Here is a 21,218-nt window from a genome sequence, read left to right as displayed (position 1 = left end):
ACCTTTGAGACATTTAATGAGGATGATCTGAAAAGCTTTTTCAGTGTTATATGCTCTTCACTGCACTGCAAGTGGCTGAGGTACAGCTACTGCTCTGGCAAAAGAGCCTGTGAGATTAATGATGAGAGATGCAAGTTCCAGGTAGTCTTCAGCCAAAAGCTGAAGAAGTCCTCAAGAGTTTCAACAATGCCTCTAACTTGCTCAAGGGAAGACATTGTTTGGTGATTTGAGGAAACAGAAGACAGACAGATGTGATTGTTCTTTTTTGATAGCTGTACGCTATCTATATGACAAGTTATTTTCATTACCTTCTCAGCACTAAAATTAACTTTCTGAAAATGTGGCACTCCAATGCTGTTAGGCATAGAAAGACCAGCCTAGTAGCAAGATCTGAAAGAGGAGTTGTCAAAGTAGCCATTAAATTTTCTTAAGAAAACTTGCCACAGGTCACCCAAATCCAGAAGGCAACATACACAACAGCAAGATCTTTGCCCCTATTTAAATGCAATCAAACCAAATTTGGCAGGCAGATATAACAAGCGTGAATATCTGGGGGGCTGCAAGCAGCAACTAGTGCCACAGTATTCCTGCAGGAAATTCTTGACTGAGGGGATATCAAGAGAAGACCAGAGTACCATCCAGTTCTCATTTCAAACTAAAGCACAGGAATGAAGATGGAAATACGAGTTTTGGTTGAGTTTTCAGCTTAGTGTTGAAGACTTGGGAATAAAAACAGATGTTTATTTCTGCCACCCCCACCCCCCCCGCCCAGTTTTGCTCATCTCAGTCACCTCAACCCAGTCATTCCATTAAAACTTTTAAATTCAATCTGCAAAGTATTCATTTTTACTATCCTATTACAGTATTGTTACCTTAAATACACTATTACCCATGGAAGGCAAATTAATATCAGTAACAATCCCTCACAGCTTTAATTTGCTCAGTAATAAGACCCTTTCCCACAAAAGCCTTAAACTTCTTTGACTAGAAATTGCTTTTTACTTGCCCTTTGCTTTTACCAAGCCTACTACCAGCGAAAACCTTATTAAACCACTTTTAATGGACAAAAGGCAACCAGAGCAGATATTCAGCCTAAATAAAACACTGAGTTTACAGGTCAGGGTTTGAACCTGGATTCATGTGCACAGAATTATATTTCAGTTATCAAAGGGAACCTGGGAAGGAAAATTTAGTAATATAAAGTACCTACACTTCACAAACCATTAGAAATCAGTTCCATTTCTGGAAAGAAAGAAACAAAAACCTGTAAAGTCTAACAGCAACTCAGTTCAGTTGGTGATATGCACTTCAGAGGGGAAAAAACCAAAATCTATCAAAAACAACCTTAAAGAGAAACTGCAAGAATAGTTAAGTATTAGCATAAATAACAACTTGCACTGAAGTACACAGTACAAGAAATATTCATAGTTGAAATTAGTTTGTCGGTCCTATTTATGGATAGAAACAACTACTGCATGGCATTTACCTTAAAAAGCCTGGGGAAAACATCTGCTGGCTGTCCACGAATAACAAACAAACGTGAATTCAGTTTCCGTAGATTGGCATCAAGATCCTCAAGACATTGAAGCAGGAATCTGCAAGGAATAGTAAAGAAACATTTATTGAGGCAAACCAGACAATTTTACAATAGAAAACGGTAACTATGAGGAACAATCCAACAAAGATTATTAGACCTTCAGTCTTTGGTATGTATTTGGGTGATCCATGCATGTTCACATCCTAGTTACCCTTAGCTTACAGTAGCTCAATAGCATATTATATATTCAATAATACATAATTCAGAAAAGCAAACTGCACCATCATTTAAGTTTTCACCTCAACACTGTTCAACTCTGGAATGGAATAAAACATACTCAAGTCATTACCAAAACTAGAAGTATCTTGTCACATAGAGTGACAAGAAAAAAAACAAACCAACACACCACACAAAAAAACTCCAAGCAAACAAACAGACAATCAGCTGTTGGCATCCTGCTACTAAACTTAATCCAAGTCCTTCTTGCAACATAGCAGCCTGAACTGTTGCTAAAAACAGCATACTAGAGGACTACATGGTCCTAACTATCCCTTTGGCCTGCTTTTATAAAAACACCCTTCTATCTAACAAAGTTCCATGCATTTGGCTGTAGTGTCACCTAAATTATTTAATGAGCAAGTCAGCAAACAAAAAAAAAAAAGTGGAGGGAAGAATGGAGAGCTGTAAATCTGCAAGTCTTCAAGAGGAACAGGTAGCTGCACAAAGGATGTCGAGACAGGTTCACATATGCAAAGGTTTATTACTGGGTTCAGTAACTAAAAATAACTCCTATGATGAGAGTTGCTTGGGGGAAGAAATAAAAGCAGAAGGAAAGAGAGGAAAAATGAAAACTCTCCCTTGCGGCCAGCCAGAGGAATTGGTGCTGGGGATCTCCAGATGAGTGCCCTTCCCCTGGACTCCTCTCCAGTGTAGCAACTGGCTCCCCCCACAATATTTTTCCTCGTAGTAACAATATAGTTTTCACCAAGAGCTGCTCAAACCTTGCTGGGTGTCCTTACTTACAATGCTGTCGGCACTCACCGAAGTGTGTGCTGATCAGGGCAGCTGCTGAGTCAGAGCCTGCCGGTCATGAACCTCTGCACACCCACATTATTGGATTCCCTGCCATAAACCAAAAGCTACACCCAAAGCGGGGGAAAAAACAAGGAGATTCCCACACTGCAGGCCGTTATTCCTGGGAGTCTGCTGTATCGACACTACATGCAGGTGCAAGGCAAGGAGGATAACACCACAGGAGCAACTGGAGACACTGCACCCGCAGCCAGGGGAAATAGGTACGGAGCTACCAGGGAAAGGCAGGCTGCACAAATGCAACTGCCCAGAGCTTCTAAAGATAAAGGCGCTGAGCAACCAGGTTTACTAAAATCAGGAGTTCATAAAACACATAGGTTTTTAAGAATGAATCCTAAAAAGTAATCAGCTACAACAAAAATGGTACACCTTCTAGGAGGGATACAGCATACAGGACTGTTGTAAACCTACCAACATTTTTTATATTTCCTAGAGACTTAGCAATATATAAGTGATGCCCACCTAACACACATTGCCTCCAACTTTACATGGAAAAGAATAAAAAAATTAATATATGGAAAGCTGGCAGGAAAACCACCTAGCTCCTATTAAATGCCAAAAATGCATGGCTCACTTGACCTGAAAGGGTAACAGAAAGCAAGCAAGTCTGAGAGGAAGCCAATGGACAAGAATACCACCGCTTCTTGGCTGGCAACTATGCTTATATGCTTAATGACTGGAAAAAGCCCAAAACATCTAATTCTTTCACTTTGTTAAGCTTTATTTTGAAAAAAACCCAACCAACCAAACTCTGGAGTAGTAAGATCATGAAGGATATTGTTGTATCTAAAAAGAAACTTCAGTATGCTAATTTAGTTAGAAACCACAAAGGAGTAATTTTAAGAATCAGATAAGAATTGATTCATGCTTCTGTCAGAGAGAACCTGGGCCCCACGTTCCCAGGCCAAAGTCAATTCCAGATGGACTCTGAGAAGCACAACTTCATTTTATCATTTTTTTGAAACTTGGTATGACAGACCTTATCGCTAAGTTTATCCACCTGAGTTTTGCTTTCAAAGAGTATGTGCCTTCACTTATAGTTCACAAATTGCTATGAAAAACAGCAATAGTGTCCCAGATGCCTTTGGAACAATCTAGGAAAGGTTCACGTTTTTTTGTTTGGTGGTATTTTATTGTTGTGGTGGTTTTTTTGGTTTGGGTTTGCTTTTTGGGTTTTTTTGGGTTGGGTTTTTTGTGTGCGTTTGTTTTTAACTTCATATCACAGAATATAGGGAAAGGGTATGAAGAGAAATTGGTGACATGAAATGCTCATAATTACTCTAAGTAAAAACCTGTCTTTCAGGAAACGTTTTTTTTTTTTTCCCCCCCCCAATTTGCATCTCAGTTCCCTCTAATTTATCAATCTCTTTTCTTCCTACCTGACTGACCATAACATACAATTTCTAGTCTGGACTTGGCACAAAATCCTATTCAAGAAGATTACATGCACTGACCCAGGCTCCAATTCACATCCAAGATCCCTAAACTTGCCCTTAATACTGTTTAATCTCCATTTCATTGGTTGCCCAAATCCCCTCTATTATCTCTCTTAACTATCTCTTACCACACTCCTGCATTTCAGTATCCATAAAACTCTCTCTTGTATTTAAAAACACACACTGAGTGTAGACTCAAATTATTAAATATATGTAGGAGGGGAGCAGTAGAGTGGCTGGGGGAGACACACATTCCCCCTACTGAACAAAAACAGAACAAATGAAAAGCAGTCAAACCACAGTTTGAGTTGCAAGACTGCCACTGAAAGTATATTGTTCAAAAATAATAGACCAAATTAAACCCTAGCGACCCTATTATATCTATAGTAACAGCAATGCAAAAGAATACTGCTGTTGACTTTCAGAACATAGATTCAGTTTACAAGTGGTTACTCAGAATAAGCATGCAGTTTATTAAGCATATTTGAATCTTTCAGTTGGATCAAATATGTTTTAACAAAATGTGCTGCAAATAATTACTTATCTATTGTTTTCACCAGCTATGTTTATACTATACTACATCTAAAGGCAGACTCTTTTCGGTGGTGCCTGGCGACACAACAGGGAGCAATGGGGACAAATTGGAACACAGGAAATTCCATCTCAACATGAGGAAAAACTTCTTTGAGGGTGGCAGAGCACTGGAATAGGCTGCCCAGAGAGGTGGCGGAGCCTCCTCTGGAGGTATTAAAAACCCACCGGGATGCTTTCCTGTGCAACCTGCTCTAGGTGAACCTGCTTTGGCAGGGGGGTTGGACTAGATATCCAAAGGTCCCTTCCAACCCCTACCATTCCATGATTTTTCTCATTAAAGTGTTAATAAATCAAAAAGAAAAGCCTTTACACAGATTTGCCTTGCTTAATTAGAAATGAACCTTCTTAAATCATTGCTTCTAGATACAACCACTACCAAGAAACTTACAGTTGAATCAACTACTTGTCATAACTTAATTTTTCACCTCCTCGTTTTCTCATGAGTACCTTTAGAACTTGCAGGAGCAGCACAGCACCTTTACTCTGGTTAAATACATGCCAATTAACACCTAGCTTCAGCTATATCCAGATACAAATTACTTTTAAGGAAGGAAAATTCTACTTTTCAGAACTTCTGCATTCATCCAACATGATAATATATGCCTATGTGAATAGGCTTACGTGAAAGGAAATTTTTTAGTTGTACCAGCTTCCTGGGACAACTTCCAATTCCAGCACTTTCTCCAATTTTGGCATGGCATTATAATGCATTGCATTTATCTCCTGTCCCAACAAATTAATGTTTCATCTATAACATACACATCAGGGAGGAGTAATAACATGTCCACAACATGCACGCCCCCACACATACTAAGCACACTAACAGAAAAATAATAAAATAATAATTCTCAGCATTCAACACACTGTCCCAGTAAATTATTATGGGATCTGGAAGAGAGGAATTTAGTTTTCCAAGGTGTCATTTTGACTGGTAACACCTGTTTGCAGGTCTGAATGACTCTAACCCCATGCATGGGCACTTACTGCAGCACAGGGACATGCAGGCATTTTGCTTAGTGCAGACATGCAAACACAATTAAGAGCAACATTCTAGCACAGACAAGGCAAAATTATTGGAGCTTTCTCTCTGAAGAGATACACCAAAATGCTCACAAAAATGTTCCTTTCACAGTATAACACAAATGAAAATGAAGGATAAATTTGTCTGTAAACTGAAACCAAATATGAAGCCACCATCTCACAAAAAGTAATTTCTTTTCACAATATGAGCTCTTGAGGAAAAGTTTCTTCATAGCAGCTATGAAGTAAGAGCTACTAGCCTTGAACTCTATTACACTTTACACTGAAGTCTGGCTACTAGGAGCTATTTAAATCTCCCCCTACAGTAACAGGTCATGTTTCTGAGTCTGCAATCTAAAGCAACTTTTTCTTCTCAACCTAACAGTCAATGGGAAAGCACTTCCTTTTTCACTTTGAATGAATATAAAAACTACATGACATGACTTCACTAAAAAGACACGAAAAGGATGCACAGATACTTTTTATCCGATTAGAGCATCAGCCCAAGTTACTTCATCTAGTCTTCAACTTCCCTTGGACAAACCAGAGGAAGGAAAAGTTCACCGTTAATTTCACAGTATCAAACTGTGTGAGGTACATGCATGACTAAGGTGATGGAGGGAGGCAGAAAAGACATTATAACACAGGGAAGATGCCAATGCAAAACTTACCTGCCTTCAAGCAACATTCTCAGAGAGAATTACACACATTTTGTTCAGGGTCATCTAATTATGGATATTCAGAATTTTCATGAAAGCTTCTGAAGACCACATTCTTTGAAAGACATGCACATAATATCTTTGCTGCTTGCTCCAAAAAACTCCACAATCTTCTCGGCTGCCAATCATGCAAAGTCTGCTTGGGGTCTGAAATCTAAACTCAATGCTCTGCCCTATTACGTCTTAAAAGTGACTGCCAGAAACTGGTTTGCATAATACAGAGCATAATTTTAGCCACAATGCAACTGAAATAAACCAGCACCATCAAGGTAGAAATTCAAAGAGTTAAATAACTAATTGTTAACACAGTTAACCATTGACAAAACAAACAAAACTAAGAACCACATCATGCAGCCTTCCTGGCTCTGTACTACTAACATGATTGACGACTTTCTCCAGGGAATAAGTCAGAAGCAGTCTGTTAAAAAGGTAGCATTTTCATTTAGGAGGAGACTTTCAAGAAGGATACTTACACACACACTGTTTAAGGCTACTGTTAAGTCCTGTGTGGGGTTATTTTTAGGCGTAATAAACACCCAGAAACCGTAATCACATAGAATCATCCTTATCAGTATGAAATGAGGACAGTTGTTGGGAATTGAGGGGACATAAAATGCAATGACTTCTCTTTCAGGCATCACTCACATCTGAAAATAGTGGTGCTAAGCCATTAAGAATCAAGAAACTTCAGTTTCAGGGTTTTTTCTGAACTGATGCAGATTCTGAATTTAATCATTAGGCAAGTCAGAGGTGTTAGACTGCACAGCCAGTGCCACACAAAAGACAGGAATTTAGTCAGGCTTCCTCATTCTGAGGAAGAAGTTTAAAAAGTCAAGTGAAAAAGAACAGTGCTATAACTAGTTTTGTTCCTAAGTTTTATTAATATTTTTATCTATGACTGGTCAACTTCCAGTAATCCATCCAAACCTCTGTTTAACCAATTTTTTAGAATATCTTCTATCTACCCACTAGTCCTCATGCCAAGCCATAGATTTCAATCTCTCCAGTGAAAGAAAAGTACTGTCAAACAAGAGATTCAGGTGTTACAGATATTTGATTGCCACCCAGACTTTGTCTATCAGAATTGTCTATCTTAAGCAGCCTAACATCTACTAGTTTTATTTTCCCATTCAATTTTTTTTCAACCTTGCTATCAGATACTCCTCCTTCATCTTTCAGAGTTCAGCAGAGCTGGATTCAATAAAAAGAAAGAATATTACGCACTGTATAGCATCGATCACATTTTTTTGAGTGATTATAGTTTACAGCATTATACCCCAACTGTATTAATAAGTTATGCAACATTTATTTCTCTTCATGGGAAGAGAGAGAGACTGAGCCTTTCTTCCGTACATATCTGCTATTTTGCCATATGTTTGGTTAGGTCACTATGAAAGTCCACTATCATTTAGTTAAACACATTTCTCATACTAGCTTCTACAGGAATCATAAGGTGGATTTCATCTAATACCAAAACAGAGTATGAGACATGGAGAAGTATCTCAAATTTTATGTACCTATATACAAATATTCAGTATTTTATCAGCATATTTTCCTGTTTGATTGCTGCCAACCAAATGTATCTTAGCCCAAGCTGTATGTTCTTATGAAACTGTAAGAAGATTAAGCTCAGACAGGATTTAAGTGTTATGTACACTCTACCGCATCCTTTGGCAGCAAGCCATACTGATATTTTCCTATTACCAAATCAAGGTCACAGAGGCATGCCTTATTATATTACATTGTTTCAACGAATACCACATACAACTTCCACATCCTAAAAGGGTATACAATAATACATTTCATAGGAGGTATTGTCCTTTAAGCTTATACACAAGAGCAGGAAAAAGAGCATGCTATTCAACTTTAGATACTTAAGTAAAGTGGCTGTGGGAGCTAACTAATCTCTTCCAGGGTTGCTCTACAGTCAGTGGAGAAAAAACAGCTCCTTTAGGGAGCAATTCAGGATTTCAGCATCTTTCATAACTTAGTAAGAGCTGATCCACATGCAAAACCAAAATCAAGCACAGACCATGAAGTGCATCACTTGGCTTTTTTTCCTCTAATATTTACTACTGTTATAATTTTTCGAGCCAAAGCAGAGCTGTGATGGAGGAAGAATGCAAGATACACCCAAGCCCATGTACAGCTGAAATATTTGTAATCGCTGTGAAAGAGATTCAACTCTTTGAAAAAGGATGAAAGAAAGGGCTTTGAACAATAACTGAGAGAAACCAATGTTTAAAATATAATCTCTCCAAGCTGAGTCCTTTTTGGACGCACCTTCTTTGAAGCTAAGTGGTAAAGACCATTTCATATAGGGACTATACCAACTACAGCAAACAATACTGCTCTATTAAGAACAATAAAATCCAATTTGAATCCAGCCTAGCTTACATTGAACACAAAGCTAGAATTTCCTTACATATCATTCCTCATTAATTCCTCTCCAACTGAACTACCTTTTTAAGGTTACCATTCCCCAAAGGAAGGAAACACACAACATTTTTGTCCTATTCAAAAGATGTTCATAATCTCCCAAACAGCAATCTGTATTTGCTTTCTATTTTATGAGCCACAGGTCATAGCAAATAGCGTATTTAGCTTCTGTAAAGATATGGATCTTAACTTCAATTTCAAAGGGCACGTATTATTCATCTAAACTATTCATATATGAAGTAGCAACAAACATCTCAAATTACTTGCTTGTTATAAAGGTCAGCCTTCTGGTGGTATGAGACTAATAGGCTCTCAGCTTCCTAAATCTCTCTCCCAGTGTCTTCCATTCTTCAATGTATATATTCTGTGTTTATTTTTCTCTAATCCTCTAATTCCAATTTGATAAATCAAAGTCCTTATTATTTGACTTTAATTCCTTATGCCTACTCTTTCCAGAGAAAAACTAGCTGGATCCATAAAAGAAAACCCAAGAGCAAACAAATGTATTTGCAGTGGGGACAGCTGGGGAAATAGGAACTAGAAGCAAATTACAAAACAAAGTTACTTGAGAGTACAGACGTGCTGCTCGTATTTAAATAAATTTAAAACTCCTTAATTCTCATGTACCCAAGTTCTCTTATTTAAATGAGTAGTTCATATGGCTTGATGTAATTAAACCATAGCTGGCCTGCTTTATAAAATAGTTCAGCCACATTATTTTCAGCAATTTAAGTTGTCCACGAGAAAGTAACAGCTACGGCTCATTTCAAAAGAGCAAGTGGGATAAGAGCACTATAACAAGATACAGTTGTGCAATCTGATTCTGAAGGACAAATTTTATACTGCCCCTCATTCACTTGAATAAAACTTTTTTACTTTCCTTATATTAAAGTGACCTTTTTAAGGTTATAATTACTGCTCATAAGATTGTGCACAGTTTTAAGTTTCCCAGAAATGAAACACTGTGTAAAATTAATATATTTCTCAACCACACTGAATAAATTGTGAGTCCTTAAGATATAATTCCATCATCTCTGGCTTCCCATATCTGAAAAATCTATTAAACTAATAGAAGAGAATTAAGGGTAGAGCTGAAATCTACTAGCAAGCACAGAATTTGGTAGAAAGTTAGGAAAACAGAAAAAACAAAAAACCCTGAAGCTAATCCTGAAAATCTTCATTAAAACTGACTGGATTTCATCTCTGTGGTGCTCGCCTTATGGTGGTCAGACATCCAGCATTATCCTAACTTCCCATTGCTACTGTTACGAATCAAGAAGGCCCAAACTTTCTGAACTGGTCTTTCAAAACTGAAATTAGTCATTCACATCTGAATACAAGGTAAACATGACCAAAACGTGTTCAGGTTTTTGGGTAATCATCATGTAGAAAGAATCAACATTAAAAAAAACAACAAAAAAATCCAAGTAACTGAAACATAGCTTTGTTTATTAAGTTGTCTAAATTCAGAAAAACACCACTTTGTCCCAAATTTTCTTAGTGTATGAGTAGACTAATGGAGGTAATGGTTCACTTCATGCTGCAGAGGCCTTCCATCTCAAAGTCTAAAGCTGACAAAAAAGATGCAGAGAGCTCAATAACGTAAGCCATGGTATACAAAACATAGCTCAAGACATAATAGATGAAAAAATTCAAATAACCTCTAGATAAACACGCTATCTTCATCTGCCACAACTGCAATACTGAAGGTCAGGACCAACACTGGGGTCAAGGACCAACAGAAAGTACCTCACTTGAAGTAACAAAATTAATCTTGAAAAATTACATAGTACATTTAAGTGGAACATTATGATAACTAAAAAGTGATATTCAAACATCTCTGCAGAAGTGATAGCAGTTTAGATGAAAAATATTTTATGAAGAATGAAACCTTTATTAGAACAACTGCATTCTTTTATTTTATCTTTTTCCCTGTCTACCCATTCCTTTCAGTGGAATGGAATGAATTAACAAAATTCACCTCCTGAATGAACACTAGTCAGATTTTTTTTTTTTTATCACTTTGACTGTTGAAAGACGACAGGTAGACAACTGGAAAATACCATGCTACACAGGATCACTTTAATTTTTAGATGCACACAGGAACCCTGCCAATTTAAAGGAAAAAAAAAAAAGGAGGAGGGAGGGAAGCACCAAGCCCACCTTCCTGAAGGTGGATAAACGTTGTTGAAGACAAAGTGGTTAAAAGAAAAGCAGTTGAGTATCAAGCAGACAATGTTAGCATTCCATAAAAAAGATACTCCTAAGAAAGAATTTTTTTTTTTTAAACTCCAAATTATTTCTACAGACAAAAAATGATAGCAGACCATTTGTAGGCTCTGAACTCTGGAAACGTAATCACCATTGATAAGTATCATTGCTACGCATAACCTTCAAGCAAGAAGAATTGTTCCCCACTAGAGGTCAAACTGAAGAAAAACAAACCTTATTTGCTTTAATCCCCATACTCCAACATCAAGGGGCAAGACCAAAGTGGGGGGGGGGGAGGCAGAAAGATGGCAGGAAGGGGAAGCCTACAAAGTCTGCAGCTTTCATTACTACATGTCTCATAACCTGATCATTTCCTTATACCATTTGTAAGAAGAACATTTCAATATGAATCAACAAAAATAGTTTCCTGAAGTAGGTCGTTGCTGCAGCAACCAGGCGGCTGTTTGGACTACTCCCTGCCACAATGACCTACTTTTCCAGTTATATGTAACCGTTGTAGTAGGAGCCCAATTTCTCCTTCCCTTTGGAGCAGCTCCAAGAGGATTCCCATACCGGGGACGAACTTTATTCCTAACCGGGACAGAGAAAGGCTTCGAGCATGTACAAGCAACGGGTCTCTTCTGCCTCTCTGCCTTCTATTTGGAAGCGTTGGCTGCTAAAGATTAAATGAAACCTAATACGTGCTCGGAGTTCAAAAAGTACCAAGCCAATGTTCAAAACTGGAGTAGCTGATAAAAAAAAAAAAATAGAAGGGGAAGGTGTCAAAAGGAACAGTAGCTTGTGAACAACGTGTCCCCTGCCAGATTCAACAGCTGGCAGCAAGCTCCAGCACAAACAGGCTGCTTCGGTGCTACCATCCCAGCACAAGCTAAAGGACATATTCCTTTATTACAAGTCTAAATAGTATTAAATCTGCATAAAAGAAAAACCCTCGTGAATGACAGGTAAAGCTAACACCTTTTAAAATCCTATTTAACACCGCATAGACAGTGCAGGGGGACATACAAAGGGACCAATGCAAACCCAGGAACTAAGGTTGAAAGTGACTTAATTTCCTGTTTACTGTTGCTGTTAATGACCATTAACCTTATGGCAAAGGAAAAAAAAAACCAGAGTACCAGTGCAACTTTTCATTGCACTATATCTTAACCTCATGAAGAAAATAAAGATTATCTCTGTAGAAATAATCCTACAAGCCTTCAAACGTCAATCACAGTGACTTGTGCATAGGTGGCTTTTGATCAATTTATGCAAAACCTAAGTTCAAAAGCTTTCATTCAAGGTAAAATCTAAGAGGCAAGCACAAGCGGATAACACTTCCAAGCAAAAGACAACTCATTCCAACAAAAGGCAAGCTAAGCGTTAACATACAGTATATCGTAACTAAAACTTCAGTTAACAGAAAGATTCTGACAGATATAGCTCATAGTACGAAAGCAGAACAACAAAGCACATGCACCAAAGCTCTCCAAAGCTTACTTTACCTTAGGTCTTCTTAAAACTTGAAAGTTCAGCAGGAAAAACACTGGAATCGATGACAATATAGTACTGCAAGTGGAGAAGTTTTTGAAGTTTCCCCACGTTTTCACTTGGGAATAAATCATATGCAATGAGATAATTATTCCTGCAAATCTCATGCTCTTCAAACAGAACAAGAAAAAAAAAACCAAACTAAAAATTATTTTTACTTTACCATTCTACTTGACAAGTTGTACAGTAGCTGCTGCAAAGGTAGGATTCTGGAAGAGAGATGGACTAGTAGAAGGAAAATAACATTTTAGGATTATGGAAAAAAACCAAAAAAGCTGCTGCCTGCAAGAGCAACATCTGATCACTAGTAACACTATTCAATTTGAAAGCGTGACCTCCCGTGTCAAAAATGCAAGTTCCATTGTGCTGTCCTATATGGAAGTAGTAAAGAACTGGAGTAATACTTTCGGTAAATACAGCATTGAAGAACTTTTCTTTGGCAACCTAACAGAGTGTTTCAGAGTTGGCACTGAAGAAGAGAGGTTGGTGGAGTTCTATTTGAAAGAAAGCAGAAAACCCCAAATTTAAAATGTGAGAAGAGGAAGATCCACATTATTCCCACAAATCCATTATTTTCTTCATGGTTTGGAAGAAAAAAAAAAAAAAAAAAAAAACATTAGCTCTGAAATAAAATACTTCTCACCAGTAAATTTATTGGCAACTAGCTTACAGAAAGGAAGTTTCAAAACAAGTGGAAAAAAAACCAAAACAAACAACAAACTGCTCACTGAAAATCACCAGGACTATGAGATCAATACTAATCTTTATACAGGTCTCCTTAAGTTATGAAAGCCTTGAAATAAAAGGGGAAAAATATACCAATATAATTGACCTATCAATAACCACAGCAATTTAAAACTTCTTCCTTTTTCGTAAACCAATGAAACTACACGTGGGTAGATGTTCCCAGGTCATACCAGTTAAAGAGTATGCTGGAGAAAAGAAAATGAAGAAGTCACTCATAAAAATAATTGAAAGAAGCATTTACAGGATTTGGGAAATACTGCATAATAGCAGTAAACAGCAAACAGCTATGTTGTCTAAAAAGAAACACACATAAAGCACAGAAAAATAGATCTTATTAAGCCTGCCATCTACTGAAAAAATAATGATGGAAAGTCACAGGAATTATCCCTAGGCAACCCAAATAAATAATTCGGATGACATGCATTGCTTGATCACCCTCATTAAAATTTGGATAGTTTCAACTTCTTGAGTTCACTACTGGCAAGACTTATGAAAACAAAGAACAAAACCAAAAGGCAACCTCCTCTCCAATCAAAGACCCTTCTGAAACCTGGATGGCAAAAATTACTCCGTAGAATATTTTATTTTAAATGCATATATCAGTTTTATAGATGTAGAGTCATGCCTCTCCCATGAGAGAGGAATGCAGAAAACAATAGCAGGCAATCTCTGTTAAAAGCTGTATTGTTCTCTTTTTCTACTTTAAGACTCCGAAAAAATGAGCTTGTTTATTCTCAAGAATGTGAAATATGAAGAATAGGAGAAAAATACTAGAAAAAAAAAATTGAAAAAATGATCACTCAATTCCACAGAATTTACACGCAGAAAATTTCTACCCAGAGGAAACTCAGAAGAGGACATAGGAAAGAAAATTTTACTCCATTCTTCAATTAACCCAATATATCATTAACTATTTTTAACATCAGTTGCTCTATAAAACTGAATCTCACAATTCTCTGTACACTTCCCCACTACTTCAGAACTGCACAGATTGCGAAACTGAGATAAGGCTGGCTGTAGTGTTCTCTATCTTTAGTGCATAGCACAATTGTAACCATGCAAACCATGACCATGTTTTACAAACTATAAAAAGCATGAAGTATCAAGCAATATACATGAAAAGAGTTACCTATTTACTCATCTTTCTCATGAAAGTTGCCATCCTATTTCTGTTCTTTCGATAATTATTTTGCCTCTTTCACTAAATGGCAGCACAGTTTACCCTTTACCTAACAAGGTAAGAATACTGGCATTAAGAAAAATAAAATCTGAAAGCACTGAACTCCACAGGTTCCTTACTACAAAAAGTAAAGCACTTTCTAGGTCACAGATTCCATACTTTGGGTAGATAACAGATTGAAAAATGCAAGTTTTCCTTACAGGAGTTATTCCTAAGTAGCCTGTGCTGTAGATATTTAATCTCTGTAACTGAAGAATCAATAACAACATGTATTCATACTTCACAACTACCCCATTTGAACTTAAATAGATTTTTTTCCCCCCAACATTTCTGGCTTTCATTTTGAAAGGATATGAGTTTGTGTTGTGAAAGAAATCCAACTTGCAGTGCACGAATTTTGCAGCCTTTACTTTTCACAGCTGTGCAAGACTCAAATATACTTATTTAAGAGACGATAAAAAAGGAATGCATGTGACTTTACAGGAAAGCATTTCCTTTCCTGTTCATCAAGAAACACTGAGATAAACTAAGTTTCTAAGCAGGCACAGAAAACTTCTCTAGTTTAGTTGCAGGAGGAAGCAACGCATAACATCCTGACCAATGTTCAACTGGAAGAAATCCCTTCCGCCTCTGATAAACAGGTTCCCTCCTATTGCAAGGAGCTTGTTGCATTAGCACTTTTCAAAGAGATTACGAGCAACAATTTGACACCTGAGTTTACTTCTGAAACCCTGAGTATTATCAAATTCTTATTTCCTACCCAGGTTTACCAATATAGACTTAGAGACTTTTCGATACTAATGCTATTAAAAAAAAAGAAAAACAATCAAAGTACAGAATTTAAGAAAACACCCACATATTTTCAGAAACTCTGTTCACTGCAGCCCAGCTCCTGTCCACACTAATGCTAACAAAGCTCATGCCATTAGTCATTAGTACGCTTTCAGATTCAGAACTGTTCCAGAAGTATAGATATACATATAGACTTTTGCCACAGTTGTCTCCATTGAGCTACTTGAAACAGAACATTGCAATTTTGACCTCTTTTCTCCAGTCCTTTCTGATCTGTCCTTCAGCTCCACGAAACCTTTATTCCTGCATAAAGTAACCTTTACACACACAGAACTCCAAAGCAGTGAAAGCAAATGCTTAACAGTGACCTGAAAAATCTATGGAGGCTTCAGGGTTAGAAGAACATTGCAATTATAGTTCACCTGTTGACCTAGATTGCAAAGGACTTGAAAGTCATAAGTCTACACATGCACACAAACTAACCTTGCTGCACATTGAAGTCAGAGTTCTGAAAAACTTAAATAAAATGTATTGCACCAAAATACCATGAGGTTCTCTTACCCTGGCAATCAAATCCAATCCCTTCCTAGAGGTAACCAAAGGCACAGCTATTAAACCTGCTGAAATGTGATATGCAAATTACTAAGCCTATAAAACACAAAGCCACACGCTCCCACCCCCTGGCTCCTTACACAACCGATTCATGCTCAAGCTGACTTTTGCCTTTTTAGGTCACTATGGGAAAGCCACAGCATTCCCTAAAGCCAAGAAAGTTTCTTTCAGTATACACATTAAGACATCACAGACTTTAGTGACATCGAAAGCATGGCCGACCTGACCGGCAGCTGTGACCTTCCTCCTGCCACGACTTATATAACTGACCTGCAAACCTGCCAGCCATCGGGAGGGGATGGAAAATAATCACTTTCCCTGAAAATAGAGGCTTCCATGCTGTAGACCCCAAAAAAAGTTCAGGTGGTACAACGATAAACAGCTTTTTTTGCACTATTTGCATAATGAAATGTGTTTCAAGAGTATCTGCCATCTGTAGGAAAAAAAGATATTTTCACAAACAGGAGGAAAAATGTTGCTTTATTACACAGAAATAGCCAAAAGAGGATGACAATACATAAAGTAACTTGCTTTGAAGAACCGATGCAGAAGTCATTTTCACTGCCACATACTGATCAGTTAAGAAAAAAAACAGTATCTGTATTCTTGATTGCCTAAAAAAAAAAAAAAAAAAAAAAAAAAAAAAAAGCTGCTTTTGCATTCACCACAGATGGTGTTTGTTGGAGGTTATCACTCTCTCCTTCTACAACCAGAGGAGGTAATACCACAGTTTGCAGACAGATTACCTTCCCCTGCTCAAATAAAGAATGTGATCTGTTGATACTTAAGTAAAATAAACCAAAAATAGATTTCTGGTCCCATGAGAAGGAATACTGAAATAATCCTATGAAGTTGTTTCAAGACTGCATTTGTCCCTTGATACTCAGTCACAAAGTCCACACGCTACTCTTGCCTATCAAGAACGCTCTACCCAGATCTTCTCTTGATATGCTCAAACCTGGAGATTAATGATGTAAAACCATGTCTCTAAAACCTCAGAACTTCTTAGCCTGGGGAATTAGATTCCTCCAAGATCAATCTTGAAGCCAAAAAGCAAATTGTATAAATGCTCACTGGAATTTTTCTGAACATTTTGTATAAAATTGGATTTGCAGTACTGCCTGCCCTCTCCAGGCCAATCAGCGCAGACTTCTTGTCCAATTTAATAATAGTTACATTACAGAATCTGGCAATACAAGATCATACACCAAAATAAGTAAACAAGCATAGTGTAATTTCTCAGCTGGCAGTGTTATTTCTCACATTCTGACAGTTTGACAAAAAAATAAATAGGGCCCTTTGACAAAAAAAAAATAAATAGGGCCTTTCCCCTAACACAGTAAAAAGGACAATACTTATTTTCTACAATGTAACTTCAAAGGGTGGCGACAAATGGCAAGCCACAGAAAAATACAATAATCGCCTTCCAAAAAAACACCATGTGGTTACTACACACACAAACAATGCAGGCCACAGTTATATGGCCATTTTTATCTGGCTCAAACCCATACAGCCATGGAAAGAAATGGTACCTGCCCTTCCCATTCTCACCTCTTCACTACTACTACTGTGACGTTTTTGCTGGCACAATTTACCAGATTGCTAATCCCACCAAAACTGGTAACTAATCTCTGTCGGACAGATTGACGAGCTAACCTGGTTCCCCACAGGGCTGTGTGCTATCATGAAAGGGTGGAACCACCCCTTTCATCAACACTGCGGGATTAAAAGCATGAGGACATACGTCAGCGTGGTTCAGTGACGTACTTTGCAAATCACGGGACTAGGTCATATAACACAACAAATCGTAGAGGGAACCGCTGAACTGTGGGCACTTTTGGGGTAGACGGAGCTTTCTATGAGAGAGGACAGCTGGGCAACCTAGGTGTGTGGCACCGGAAGGTTTCTCCAGTCTAACCGCTGGTACCACAGAACTCCCATCTGAACACACGGCTTCTGAAAACAAGCTACCGCTCCTCTGTAACAGATTTTGAAATTTACAGATTAATCACCCTCAATTTAGTGGGTTGGTTGGACAAAAGTGCTCCAAGTCGGGCACTGAGCTAGAGTTGAAGCCACTCATTAAAACGTATGACGGCTATGTCTAGAACACAGCACGGGAATATTGAAGTTCCCTTCCGGACCTGTTACACCCTGGCTATAGCAGCAAGTTCAGCACAGGCTACCCACCTCATAAAAGAAACCCCAATGTACCTACAGAACACATCTAAAACTAATGTTACTCCCAAACCTGACGTATGTCTAGATTTGTATATGAAAATCCAAAAGCCTTGTCTCTATTTATATTTTAGATGATTGGCTGGACATTAAATATTTAATAAATCAAACAGATTTTCATGCTAAGCGCTACACCATGAAAACGAATTTAACCAGATGGTTTTAGCAGGTAAGTGATTATTATTTTGGCACACTCCTTTTTACATACCAAGCATGTCACCAAAATTAACATAGTATAATACACAAATTTTGCCTGCCTGAATTACAGATATGATATCATTTAATACTGAAATCACTCACAGAATAGTTCCATTGATTTTCATGACCAATCCCACATCCAACAAACAGGTCTCTATGGGAAAAATCACTTCCTACATAACCTGAGACTGTATTTTCAAAACCAGATGCACACAATAGCAAAATTTAACAGACGCTACAGAAGGATGTCCAAGTATTAATTTTTTAAAACAAGCTCGTATTTCTGTGAATTACAGTGATTGTTCTGGAAATAAAACTTTTCTTCCCCCTCAAGTTTTTAATTTTTAATGTGCTTTGAGGTATGAGTGTTAAACAATATATCACATCTTTTCTTTCTCCTAAATCAATAGGACTATCTGCCACAACAGCAGCGGCTAACTCTGCAGGACGTTGAACGCATTAATATTCTCACAAAATCAACTAGATATACAAAGCAAGTTTTATTACTCTCATTCTAAAAGTGAAAGCTGTTCTCTTCAGGAGTGACTGAAAAAAAAAGAAATAGAAGGATTGGCAAGCTTAGACTATAACCTCTTTAAAATCAATTGCTGCATGCCAGTCTTTTAACTAGCATATCAAAAACATACATACACACTCAAAAAGACAAACTAAAAAAGTAAATAATTAGCCAAAGTAAATTCTTATGCAGCAACTAATGGAATGTTTGCATTTCTTTTTAGGTATTATGATCAATTGCCACTCTGTACTAAAACCATGGCTAATTGAAACCCTCCCCTAAGCAATATTGCCAAACATGAGATCCCGTTCTCCTTAATATGGAAAAGTCTGTGAGTGCATACGAACACATTTTTTCATAAGTAGGTAATGGTTACTTGTTGGAGTATGTAAGTTACATTCTTTGTCTACTCTGTTGACACAATTAGATGTACTCTAATTCTGGTGCCAAAAGTTCAATGGCAATTGACAAAACATTGTTCAGTAGAGTGTTAGAGCTATTTTACATTTAACATGTCCCTCCCTTTCTCCATCACCTTTTACTGTACTGAACAACCTCTCTCTCACAAACCTTGATCTGTGAACGACACTGGAAAACTCATGATATAGGAAAAGCATGTCTCAATGGAAGCACATCTTGATTTATTTGACAGCTTGAAAGAAGGAACAATAAGAAGAAACAGAACAGAACCAGAAAAAATGAAGTGAGTTGCAGAAGGCCCTGGCGTTGGCTGCGTAGCGTTCATGATTTTAGAACAGGTAGGCTGAATGCCAGCAGAAAGGAGGTCAGTAAGACCATGTGACTGCTTAGTAATTAGACTTGCTCAATAGTGCAATTACACAAAAATATTAGTTCATGAGTGTTACATGACTGTTTAAAGAGAAAAGTTAATCAGAAAGCACCTATGTATTAAAGGCTGCTATTTGCCAGATTTAAAACACATTTTTTAAAATGAACTGTAACTTATGACTCTGCAGAGGGACAGTATTACTTTTAACAAGAAACGAAACCTCCTGCTTTTTTATATTCTTGCACCATTTTTCCTCATACCCATTGTGTTAATAGTCACACTTTGAACTCTGACACACAAGAGTTTTGCCCAGGGCATTAGGACCATAAATTCACCAGAACATAAACTCTTGGTGTCATTCAACTCAAACTAAGAAAGGACCACTGTAAATTCACACCAGAAGATTAAATTTGACCCGCGTTCCAAGTGCTGAAGGGCTTCTGCTCTTAATCTCAAATAAAAGATTTTTGACTTATTCAACACCCTACTCCATAGGCATGTAAGCAAGGATCTTGCTTACGGTTATCAAGTGACCAAGGAGATAAAATGCTTGATTATTAATTCCAAGTGCCGAATGAGACCGACAAACCAAAATACTGCATCGTAAGTCTTGTGTAAGCAGAGTGTGAATGTGTGTGTTACCACTGGTTAAGAATAACTCATTAAAACCACTGGAATGTAAAATGGATTCATTCCAAATTACTAACTGTTCATTTAAATAAGAATTTATTGACATCACTCTAATAAACATAGAGCTCTAGCAGCCAGTTATTCTATAAAGTTACTGTACTTTTAAACTTGAAAAAATCTGAAGATGTCACAAAACCAGGCTACAAAGGCGGTGAGATTTCCTACTCAAATCCATATGCAGTGTGTGCCTTTAGGATATTTGAGTCCCAAGAGATTGTTTGAAATGCTTTGGATAGGGGAGCTGTAATTTACCCTTCTTCTGGGAGCTCTTTGGGGGTGGGAAGAAGTACACAAAAAACGAAAGACTAAAAGAAAAATGCTCTTCTTCATAAAATAAATAAATAAATAAACCCACACCACCAAAAATTCAGCTCCTCTAACCAGCAACTAAAAAAAATCTGGTTTTCTTCAAATGCAAAATGCAGTTCAGGAACTAGTTGTCTTTGAGTTCACTGAAAATACTGTTAAAGTAAACCAACTACCAAATAGATCACACACCAATGTAGTCAAGGACTGATTAGCTAGTGATCACATTAAATAGTCATTGAAGAACCAGGGCAGTAGCACTCAAGACATGAACCTCCTTTTGCTAGAATCAAAGTTCACATTTGTCTATCATTCACTAGCTCAGAGAATATAACCAAAAACGGTTTAGCATTTCAATTGCAAAACACATTAGAAACTTATGAAGTATTCTTAACACATGATTTCCTCAAAGCTTAGACTTACGCCAATTGCCTGCATTCTTTTAAAACTTTAGTTGTTCGTGCTTCATCCATAAAACTAAGACCTCTGAGCTTTCTTTATAAAGTCAGGATTTGTTACTCAAAAAACCATATCCCCTTCAAAACAAAC

General features: G+C 37.5%; 1 protein-coding gene across 1 annotated transcript in view; it reads right to left on the bottom strand.

The window, feature by feature from the left end:
* The window catches only part of CRY1 (cryptochrome circadian regulator 1), a 38,232-nt gene that overhangs the window by 15,510 nt on the left and 1,504 nt on the right, over positions 1-21,218 (bottom strand). Inside the window, exon 2 of the mRNA XM_074169129.1 lies at positions 1,487-1,595. Within this exon, the coding sequence (XP_074025230.1) occupies positions 1,487-1,595 (109 nt within the window). The remainder of the gene's footprint in view (positions 1-1,486; positions 1,596-21,218) is intronic.

This window comes from Numenius arquata, chromosome 2 (assembly GCF_964106895.1).
Source record: "Numenius arquata chromosome 2, bNumArq3.hap1.1, whole genome shotgun sequence".
NCBI lineage: Eukaryota > Metazoa > Chordata > Aves > Charadriiformes > Scolopacidae > Numenius > Numenius arquata.
This window is presented reverse-complemented; position numbering and strand designations above follow the sequence as displayed.